This window comes from Bison bison, unplaced genomic scaffold, assembly GCF_000754665.1.
Source record: "Bison bison bison isolate TAMUID 2011002044 unplaced genomic scaffold, Bison_UMD1.0 scf7180017864527, whole genome shotgun sequence".
In the NCBI taxonomy this organism is placed as follows: domain Eukaryota; kingdom Metazoa; phylum Chordata; class Mammalia; order Artiodactyla; family Bovidae; genus Bison; species Bison bison.
Genome location: NW_011495078.1, coordinates 1,041,677 through 1,052,496, shown reverse-complemented (window position 1 = coordinate 1,052,496; position 10,820 = coordinate 1,041,677). Strand labels below are relative to the sequence as shown.

The following is a 10,820-nucleotide window of genomic DNA, read 5'->3' as shown; positions in this document are numbered from 1 at the left end:
GGTGGGCGGCAAGAGGGAGCCGCGTGCCCTCCAGCGGGGCACCGCCCCCTGCAGCCTTCTGTTGGCGTTTGGTGGCTGGAGGGGCGTGCGTTGCGTCCAGAATGACAAGCACAGTGTGGTGCTGTTGGAGAGGGAGCTCCGTCCCGAGGATTTCTAGGGACTGGCACTTTCTGTTGCAACTTGACCTGTTCGTTTTCTCCCACATTTCACCTGAAGCGAGTACTCAGTCTGTTCTTAGGCCCTCAGAGGTTTGTCTCGGGACCACTGGTTGAACAAGTGTTCCTCCCTGTTGGACGGCCTTGGCATCCCTGTAAAAAGTCGTGCGGCCACACATGCAGGCGTTCCCTTTTGGGCTCCCAGGTCTGTCGTGTTGGCCTCTGTCTGTCTTTACGCTGAGACCACACTGTTTTGGTTACTTATCTCTTTCCCGTGACTTTGGAAATCAGGACACGTGAGTGCATCTTTCAGCCTTGTTCTTCTTTTACAAGATTGTTGGTTATTCTGAGTCCCTTGAGATTCCACGTGAATTTTAGGGTGGGTTTTCCCATTCCCTCAGAATGCCATTGGGATTCTGATCAGGGTTGCACAGAATCTGTAGTTCATGCTGGATAGTATTGTCATCATGAGAATATCGTCTTGGAATTCATAAACACAGGACACCTTCCTCCTGCTTAGGTCTCCCATGACGTCTTTCAGCAACGTATTGTAGTTTTCGGTCTACGAATCCTTCACCCACCTCCGTGGTTTAGCTCATTCTTAGGTATTTTTTTATTTTTGATGCTATTGTAAATGGATTGTTTTCTCAGTTTCCTTTCTAGATTGTTTTCTTTTGGATAGTTGGTGTATAGAACATGCAGCTGTTTTTGTTGCTGACTTTGTATTCTGCACCTTTACCGAACTCGTCTATCACTAGTTCCAGCGTGTTTGTGCGTGAAATCCTTTGAGTTTTCTACGTATAAAATCCTATCACCATTTCCTCCTTTCCAACTTGGATGCCTTTTTTCCTTGCCTGTTTGCTCTGGTTGAGGCTGCCAGTGCCTCGTTGAGTAGGAATGGGGAGCCAGTCATCCTTACCTTGTCCCTGACCTCAGGGGGAATAACTGTCACCTCTCCTGACTGAGTGTGACGCTGGCTGAGCTTCCGTGTGTGACTTTAATCAGGTTGAGGAAGTTCCTTCCTGCCTAGTTTACTGAGTGGTTTAATCAGGAGAAGGGGACGACAGAGGACGAGATGGTTGGCTGACATTACCAGTCATCAGTGGACATGAGTTTGAGCAAACTCTGGAGATAGTGAAGGACAGGGAAGCCTGGTGTGCTGCAGTCCATGGGGTCACAGAGAGCTGGACATGACTGAGCGACTGAAAAATAACAAAAATCATGCAAAGGGGTTGGGGTTTGTCAGATGCTGGAGTTTGTTTTTGTTTTTTTGCATCTGTTGAGTTCATCATACGAGACTTTCCTCCTTTACTCTATTTGTGTCTATATGACATTGATTCTCATGTGTTGAGTCAGCCTTGCATTCCTGGGATAAACCCCGCTTGGCCGTGTAGATCATCATTTGGATACACTGTTGGATTCAGTTTACCGAGATTCTGTTGAAGGCCTTTGCACCTTTGTTTATAGGAGATAGTGACTATCTTTCCTTGTAATGTGGTTGTCTGGCTTGTGGATCAGTGTTGTTTTATATACAGTGTCAGGTTTTTAGTAGTATCAGTACTTAGCAGGAGGAGGAGAGAAGAGCATTCCTGCTCCGTGTTTCCATGTGGGGAAGCCCCATGTCTGCTTTGACAAACAAGGTTCCGTTTATTCCTAACGCTTCTGCTGACCATCCACTCCATCCGCATTCTGGGACAGCTCTGGATTACTTCCTCTTACCTTTATTACTGAAGTCTTACCTTCGATGGCCTGGTTTGTGTTGTGTATTCCCGTGCTCACTAGTCTGACTGAACACTTCACAGTCGCTCGGTCGGTCGTGCCTGCGTGTGTTCAATGCGCACACGAGTGGCTCAGCCGCAGACGACCGGCGCTGTGGGTGGGGGTCTCTGGTTCTCCGCTTTGTCGCCTCAGCTGGAGAGTGGATGTTGGGAAAGCTTCCGGGAGTGACCCTCGGGCTCACGGTCAGCGCTGCTGTGTGAGCTTCTGGGAGTGACCCTCGGGCCCATGGTCAGCGCTGCTGTGTGAGCTTCTGGGAGTGACCCTCAGGCCCGCGGTCAGTGCTGTTGTGTGAGCTCCAGGAGTGACCCTCGGGCTCGCGGTCAGCGCTGCTGTGTGAGCTCCAGGAGTGACCCTCGGGCCCACAGTCAGCACTGCTGTGTGTCTGGCAGGAGGGGCTCCGGACCCTGTGTGTGGCCTATAAGACACTCATCCCGGAAGAGTACGAAGGCATCCGCGAGCTGCTGCAGGACGCCAAGGTGGCGCTTCAGGACCGAGACAAGAAATTAGCAGAAGCCTACGAGCAAATAGAGACAGATCTGGTCCTGCTCGGCGCCACAGCTGTGGAGGATCGGTAAAGACGCACCATGCTTGTTCTCAGAAACTGGGATAGTGTGAAGGGGGAGCGGGGGCCGCCCAGGGTCGGGGGTGGGGGCATCGTCTGCCTGGGCAGGCTCTCCAGTTGCCCTGGGTGACAGCGCGCTGGGCTTACGGGTCAGGCCTGGGTGATCCCTGACTCTCCACCAGTAAGAGGCCTGTGAGTCGCATTTTGCCAGGAGAGACCAGGAGCGCCAGCACTTCACTCCTGGTTACGGACAGTCAGGGTACAGGGCTGCTTTTCTGTTCTTCTTTAGAATGGAATCAGTAACTGATTCTCTTCCTAAATGAGTCCCTAGCTCTTTCCAAATACAAGTGTAAACATTTTAGACCTTAACAGTTTTGTCATGACTCACTGAAGAAATTCAAAATAATGAAGTAGAAGATTGCAAAAACTCACCATAATAGCTGCTCAGATTACCAGCTACAGATTTTCAAGATTCTGCACAGGAAGGACTGACCTGTCCCAACTCTGCACAAGGGACAGGAAAGAGCCCTCTGTCCACTGTGTTGTCTGAAGAACACAGTGAAAGGAACAGATTATAGTTTATTTTGAAGAAAAGAGAAAAAAAATACCACAACTTAAAAGCATGGGACAGGAACTTGAGATTACTGAGCTTCTGTTTCCCAGCGCGTTTGAAAGTGTTTGTTTATTTAATGCTCACTTATCTTTGTTGCGCTGGGGCCTGGTGGCTGCACGCGAGGGCCTTCTCTGGTTGCAGCGAGTGGCGGCTGCTCTCGTCGCCGTGCGTGGTTTTACTCCAGTGGCTTCTCTCGTTGCCGAGCACAGACTCTGGTGCAGGGCCTTCAGCGGTCGCGGCTCCCGGGCTCTAGAGCACGGCCTTAGCCATGGCGCACGGCTTTAGTTGCTCCACGGCATGTGGAATCTTTCCAGACTAGGGATTGAACTGGTGTCCCCTGCGTTGCAAGGGGAGTCTTAACCACTGGACCACCAGGGAAGCCCCTCAGTTTAAAGGTCTTGGAGGTCTACATTGGTCCAGGATTTAGATCCTGGTCTCAAAACCTCTGTTTTTCCTGGGGGTCGGCATTCCCCGGGTCCTCGGTCTCAGCAGACAGTTGGCCGACAGCCTGGTTTTGTTCTTATTTTAAGTCCTGACGCCTCTGCTCCTGGAAGCACGTCTTGGCACAGAGCAGCTGCGGTCACGGACAGCTTGGTGACTGGTCGTGTGTGAGGATGAGGAGGGTGTTCAGAAGGGGCCTGCTTGTCTGGGGAGGGAGGACTGGTCTTTGGAGGAAGTAGGGGGGAGGGGGAGGCTCTCATGGGCAGAGGGACCCTCGCCAGCCGAGGGCCTCACAGGTGCTGTGGGAGCCGTTGGCCTCGGTGGGGAGCTGGGACCTCAGGATGTTGAGAGTGGACCCCCGGGACGCGTGAGCGGGTGGCTTTGAAGTGGTTCTGTTTAACCTTTGCAGATCCCTTTGAACCTCATTTACTTTTTCCTAAAACAATGATGAAATCACAGATTTTTTTGTGTGTCTAGAATAGTAGGAAGTTTCCGCCAGGTTCTACCCAGATCATCGCAGTTAGAATCCTTTCCTTTCCTTCCTCTCCGCGCTGGACAGACAGGACACACCCCTGATTCACGCATGTCAGCAGCCAGGCCTCTAAGACCTAGAAGACAGGGCAGCCCTCCCCTCCCCACCCCCCAGCCCCCGCCATGAGGCAGGCGTGGCTGTGATGCCAGACTGCCATGGGTGGCAGGACAGCCTCACCAAGGTCAAGAGGGCTGTTTATCCTCATACACGTCCTGTGAACTCTGCAAGCTTTGCGTTCTCCACGTGTAGAACAGGGTCATCACACGGTCCTCCTCCCGTGAGGTTTTGGCAAAGGCAAGACGTGTCAGGCAAGTGCTTCCTGCAGCATCTGACGCTGAGGGAGCCTGTGACGCCAGTCAGCCAGTCCCAGGCCACGGCTGGCATCCTCCTGTTTCACGTTCTTTAGGCAAACCTGGGCTCCAATTGGATAGGAGGCAAAATTAGGACATTTTATGCGCAAAGAAAAGGGGGGTGCACGTCACCTCTTTGCCAGGCCCCGTTTTCCCTGGTCCTGACTTCCCGGTTGGTGTTGGTGAGGGGTCTCCTTATAATTGCCCCAAATCTTCTCTGAGCAGCAAGTCCTGCTAGACAGAAAGCCATGTGCTCAGCAAATGCCATTTAGCTCCTGAATACCCGTCCCCGTGGATTATCTGACGTCCCCGTGGTATCAGGAAGCGTTTTGTTGTAAAAAGCTAAGTGAAAAGTGAAAGTCAAAGTGTTGGTCGCTCAGTCATGTCCAATTCTTTGCAACCCCATGGGCTGTAGCCTGCCAGGCTCCTCTGTCCATGGGATTCTCCAGACAAAAATACCCGAGTGGGCAGCCATTTCCTTCTCCAGGGGATCTTCCTGACCCAGGGGTTGAACCTGGGGTGTTACAGTTGGATTCTTTCCATCTGAGCCACCTGGGAATAGCTCCAGGTCCTTTACAGTAAATCACAGGTCAGCACCAGGGTGCTTTTTAACTTGGGGGTGAAAATCAAGACAGGGTAGCAGACCCCAAGTCCTTTGACTTCTCCAGCTTGGTTTGCTTGGTTTGCTGATGAGGGTGTGTTGTGCCCCCCCGCCCAGGCTGCAGGAGAAGGCGGCCGACACCATCGAGGCGCTGCAGAAGGCGGGCATCAAGGTGTGGGTGCTCACGGGCGACAAGATGGAGACAGCGGCCGCCACCTGCTACGCCTGCAAGCTCTTCCGCAGGAACACGCAGCTGCTCGAGGTCACCACCAAGCGGCTGGAGGAGCAGAGCCTGCACGACGTGCTCTTCGAGCTGAGCAAGACGGTGCTGCGCTCCAGCGCCAGCCTCACCCGGGACAACTTCTCAGGGTAGGCGGGCGTCCAGGGCGTTTGCAGAGGCAGGGTGGCCTCCATGGGCAGGGCAGTGGCCTGCCCTCCCTTGTGCAGACACAGTTCTGTCCTCTGGGCCCTGACAGTGTCCTGCAGTCGAGATCCTGACCAGAGCCTTGTCTTTTTAGCAACTGTGATGTGTCTTTTGCGTAGAGGGTGTGTGTGCGCGTGCGCCCATGCTCACTGGCAGACTGCTGATAGAGGATACAGAGAGGCTTGATTCATTGATTTACACACTCTCGGGTGTGAGGCGATGCCCACCTATTTCTGTGACACCTGGGGGCCGTGCTGTGGATTCCTCGGAGCCTCTGCCAGAGTGGGTGTGGGGGGACAATGACACATGGTCGTTTGTCAAGTGAGAAAAAATAGTCAATACACAAGAGTTGTTTTTTCCAAGAATGTTCAGCAATTTATTCACATTTTATCAACATTGTCCTTGCTGGTCTTAGATGCACGATCTGAGATTAGACTTCATTGGAACTTAAATTTTCATTAACTTAGGAAAAGCAAATGGGGCTCTCTAATCATATACGAATTTAAAATTATTCATTCATAAATAGTACAAAGCTATTTCCCTTTACCTGGTCTGCAGATTTCCTTTTGGGGCTTAGAGATGTTTCTTGTAATTTTGAAACCCAGCAAAGAGAAGTATCATGACCATGTTCTTCCCAAGACAGGCAGAGTAGCAAGGAGTTACCAGCTGTGGCCGTCAGGACTGTGGGGCTGAGTTGTCTGGGGGTCGGGAGAAAAGGCCGACCTCTCCGGATGGCGGGATAGATGCTCTCCTGCTGTTGCGCTCGACCTGCCCAGGAATCTACAGTTGTAACTGTTGTTTGCTTTGCCTAGTGAAATGAGAACATTAAGTTCACACATAATGTTAAAATGTAGTCAAAGGTCTTGCAGCCACGAGTCTAGACTGTCTTATTATTGACAAAAGAAGAAAATGCACTTTCTTAATCCTTGTTCCTGAATTTGTAGCATTGATAGGTATCCCCTAGAGTAGCTCAGAGAAGGCAATGGCACCCCACTCCAGTACTCTTGCCTGGAAAATCCCATGGACGGAGGAGCCCGGTGGGCTGCAGTCCATGGGGTCGCTAAGAGTCAGACGTGACTGAGCGACTTCACTTTTACTTTTCACTTCCGTGCATTGGAGAAGGAAATGGCAACCCACTCCAGTGTTCTTGCCTGGAGAACCCAGGGACGGCAGAGCCTGGTGGGCTGCCTTCTCTAGGGTCGCACAGAGTCGGATACACTGAAGCGACTTAGCAGCAGCAGCAGCAGAGTAGCTAGTCTCCTTGAATCTCTTTGACTTGGTAACTGAGAAATGTCTCTGGCTTCTGTGATCTGACAGACTCTCAGCCGACATGCAGGACTACGGTTTAATCATCGACGGAGCCGCGCTGTCCTTGATCATGAAGCCTCGGGAGGACGGGAGCTCCAGTAACTACCGCGAGTTGTTCCTGGACATCTGCCGGAACTGCAGCGCTGTGCTTTGCTGCCGCATGGCCCCGCTGCAGAAGGCCCAGGTGTGTGGGGGCGGGGCCGCAGGAGGCCCTTGCGTGCTGGGGGCGGGGCCGCAGGAGGCCCAGGCGTGCCTGGGAGCTGCATCGACCTTATGTAGTGACGTCCGGAATGGAACAGAGTGCTGTTTTGTCTTCTCATGTTACCTTTGGGGTTAAGTGACTTGTCAAACTTTTATACCAATTAGTGTTTCAGTCTTGAATAAAGAAGACAAGCCATAGTTTTTCCCTCATCCTCCTGTCTTGCATCATGGAACATTATACTTATGCACATAAATAGGAAAAAAAAAAGACTGTAAAGAAACAGACTAAAAATTTGGAAATTATTCATTGCATTGAGCTATCAGATTTGGTTTTGCGCACATGACAAATTTGAAAATTGAAAGAACAGCTTATTTTAAAAAATAGATACTTGGTACAAGGCAGCTTGGCAGAGCGCCACCTTCTAACGGAGTGCATCCTTCACACACTGCCCCACCCGAATTTAAATCTGAATCCCCGAAATTTGCGTGAGGGGGGCATCCCCTGAAAATGGCTCCGTGGGTTTCTTGTCTCTGTCCTCAGCCTCCCGCTCAGCCTGCTCCTCTCATCCCCCTGCGTTCATTTCTTAGCTGCTTATGCTTAAGTATGTTTTGCTTTTGACATGAAAAAGACTTTATCCTGTATGGATAAAATGTACTGAATATAATAAATAATTCAGTTTAAGCACTTAATTGTTTCATCGTCCTTGACTAACTTTGACGTCTTTGTCATTTCTTCCTGGTTAGTGGATGACCTTTGCAAAAATAAAACAGATGAGAAAGTCTGCATTCACTTCTTTTCCAGATTGTTAAGTTAATCAAGCTTTCAAAGGAGCACCCGATCACCTTGGCGATCGGTGACGGAGCGAATGATGTCAGCATGATCCTGGAGGCCCACGTGGGCATCGGTAAGCCCCTGGGCTCTGCCCCCTGCTTCTCGCAGTGACCGGGGTTTGTCCCTCAGTTGGACCAGGGGGGACACAGACCAGGCAGGACCGTAGGGTTCAGACACGCGTTTAGGGCGCGCCTGTGATACAGAGCGTTTGGGGCTGGAAGCCCACAGCAGCAGCTCAGCCTAACCCTGCTTTGCCCGTCCCCGCGCCCCCCTGCGAGGGGCAGAGGAGGGCTGATGTGGCGCATGTGCTCCCTTCCTGCAGGCGTCATTGGGAAGGAAGGTCGTCAGGCTGCAAGGAACAGCGACTACGCGATACCCAAGTTTAAGCATTTAAAGAAGATGCTGCTGGTTCATGGGCATTTTTACTATATTCGAATATCCGAGCTTGTGCAATACTTCTTTTATAAGGTAGGAAAGTAGGCTCTCCTACCTGTCTGCTCCTCTCACCATCTCGGGGCAGGTAATGGGTTGGGTGGAAGGCTGGCTGGCCGTGATGCCCCAAGGCTACAGGGGTGACTTGTCCCCGAGTAGAAGGAAGGGCTCCATGGGAGGATTCCCGGGAGGAGGCGCCTAGCCCTCTTCTCTCAGAACTGAACGTAGCACCACCGAGAGCCACACTGTCACAGGTCGAGGAGGGGCCTTGAACGAGTTCCTCCTTCATCGTGCAGTTTGATTCCTTGCTGTCCACTGACACCCAGGGTGCCTCCTCATTTCTCTGTTAGGAGTTCCCCTTTGCTCTGACCTTGGGGAGACTGGCCTGGTCCCGGCTGCACCATGGGGGCCCCTGAAGTGAGAGGGGAGTTTTAGAGTCGTTGCCCGTCTTGGAGGATAAGGGGCGCTTTGCCCGGGGTGGAGTGTGTCATGGGACAGCCTCTCAAGGACCTGGTGACGCCCTGACACTGCACCCTTGAACTAACAGGCATGTGGCTTGTCTTTCAGAACGTCTGCTTCATTTTCCCTCAGTTTTTATACCAGTTCTTCTGTGGGTTTTCACAGCAGGTGAGTCGTCAGGCCTGAGGTTGAGCTCCCCTGAGCCTCACCCACTGTCCCCGAGTGTGGCTGTGGTGGGTGGAGGGTGGACGGCGGGTGTGCAGGCCAGGTGACCCCCATCCCACCACTGACCTGTTTTCACCCGAAGCAGCCAGACCAGAGAAAACTGAGGCTTGAAGATGGAGATCAAACTGCAGGCTTGATGCAACTTTTTGTTGCCACAAGTTTGTAGTGGGGTCAGCCACTGGGACTGGGTGGGGTCAGCCGTTCATCCTGACCAGTCGACCTCACGATGCTTTGAACAACGTCCTGGCCCCTCGGTCTCTGTAGAAGAGTGGCACTGTGTGCATTTGAGAATTCTCCAGTTTGTCGGCCTCTCCAGAGGAAAAATACATGTGCATATTTAAACAAATTCCCCGAAAACCTCATCAAGGTGCCGGGCTCTGGTCTCACGCGCTTCTCGGCCCCGCAGACGCTGTACGACACTGCCTACCTGACGCTCTACAACATCAGCTTCACCTCCCTCCCCATCCTGCTCTACAGCCTGATGGAGCAGCACGTCGCCATGGACACGCTCAAGAGGGACCCTGCCCTCTACAGGTACCGCGAGCTCCGCGCCGCAGACGCCAGAAGGACGGGGCAGCCTGCAGATCACCCCGGGCTGAAGTCCTTAAAGACCAGAAACAAAAAAACAAAACCCCAGACCATCCAGTTAGCTGACACACGTGCCTCCCCAGAAGGTTCTTCACTTCACACGGGAAGCAGTGTGGCTTAAGTGAATGTTCTCCAAAGTCAAACAGAGAGGATTCACGCTGCATTTGAAATGTACACATTCAGCCAGTTTGTGTTTCCCTGTGATCCTTGTGAAAGAGCTTGGGATGACGGTGTCTACCCCCGTGACCCCGGTGGATCCTGGCAGAGTCACGTGGGTTCCACCCAGGGAGAAAGAAAGTTAACAGAGCTGATCCAGGGTGCTCTTTTCTGCTGAGAAGTATCTCTTATAACAAGGAAAAGACGCTTCTGCTGTTTTAGAACTGCACCCCAGCGTCTCCGGCCGCGCCAGTGTGCTGCCGTTGTGCTTTTTACATTAGACGTGTTATTTCCAGAACACGTTAGGTGCACGTGTGGTTGTAAGGGCTTCCCAGGGGGTGCGGTTGGTAAAGAATCTGCCTGCAGAGCAGGAGACCAGGGTTCCATCCCCAAGCTGGAAGATCCCCTGGAGGAGGGCATGGCAACCCACCCAGTGTTCTGGCCTGGAGAATCCCACGGACAGAGGCACCTGATGGGCTGCAGTCAGGGCGTCGCACAGAGTTGGACGTGACTGAGCGACTGAACACGTGGCTGTAAGGAAGAGTAGAGAGGCTCCCTGGGGGTTTTGTCTGGAGCCCCCGTGGGGCACAGGACAGGGTTGCGCTTGGGTCCCGACACCCCACCCGCCCCTCGCGCGCGCTGCCCCGGTGTCGCCGGTCCTGTTCCTGTGCACGTGTGTGGCCCTCCACCCACACCCCTTGCCAGCCCCGTGGCCTTCGCCAGAGAGGTCGGCCATTACATGAGATCTGGGAGTGTTGCTGTCCTAGGTCATCCCTGCAGGCGACAGAAGAGCAAGCCTGGATCGTCCCGTGCATCTGGCCATACGGGAGGAAGTCTAGGGAATAGGGGAACACAGCCCGTTTCAGACGCACTCCCTGGGGAGTCCTGCAGCTCCTCCTCCCGAGCCGAGCTGACAGGTGCAGGGAGTCACTGGTGGGTGCCAGGGTGCCTCACGCCCTGTGTCCTTACTTCCGGAAGCAGGAGTGTGGCCCCCACCCTCTTTCTGCCCGTGGCGGCCTCCCAGTCCACTTTGAGGAATAAAACGTTCAGATAGGAACTGTCCAGGAAGGCCCCTGGTAGCACAGCGCTGTGTCTAAAAAGCAGTTTGCCTCTGCTGCCAGGGCCCTCAAGCGAGTGTCTGCTGGCCGCTCCCCCGTGTCAG

The 10,820-nt window shown here is 53.0% G+C and overlaps 1 protein-coding gene across 1 annotated transcript in view; it reads left to right on the top strand.

Annotated features, from left to right (window-relative positions):
• Window positions 1-10,820, top strand: part of ATP11A (ATPase, class VI, type 11A) — a gene marked incomplete at its 5' end in the record, with an annotated part of 51,329 nt that overhangs the window by 23,428 nt on the left and 17,081 nt on the right. Inside the window, 7 exons of the mRNA XM_010831452.1 lie at window positions 2,324-2,505; window positions 5,151-5,402; window positions 6,775-6,949; window positions 7,769-7,871; window positions 8,121-8,266; window positions 8,798-8,857; window positions 9,321-9,448. Of these exons, the coding sequence (XP_010829754.1) occupies window positions 2,324-2,505; window positions 5,151-5,402; window positions 6,775-6,949; window positions 7,769-7,871; window positions 8,121-8,266; window positions 8,798-8,857; window positions 9,321-9,448 (1,046 nt within the window). The remainder of the gene's footprint in view (window positions 1-2,323; window positions 2,506-5,150; window positions 5,403-6,774; window positions 6,950-7,768; window positions 7,872-8,120; window positions 8,267-8,797; window positions 8,858-9,320; window positions 9,449-10,820) is intronic.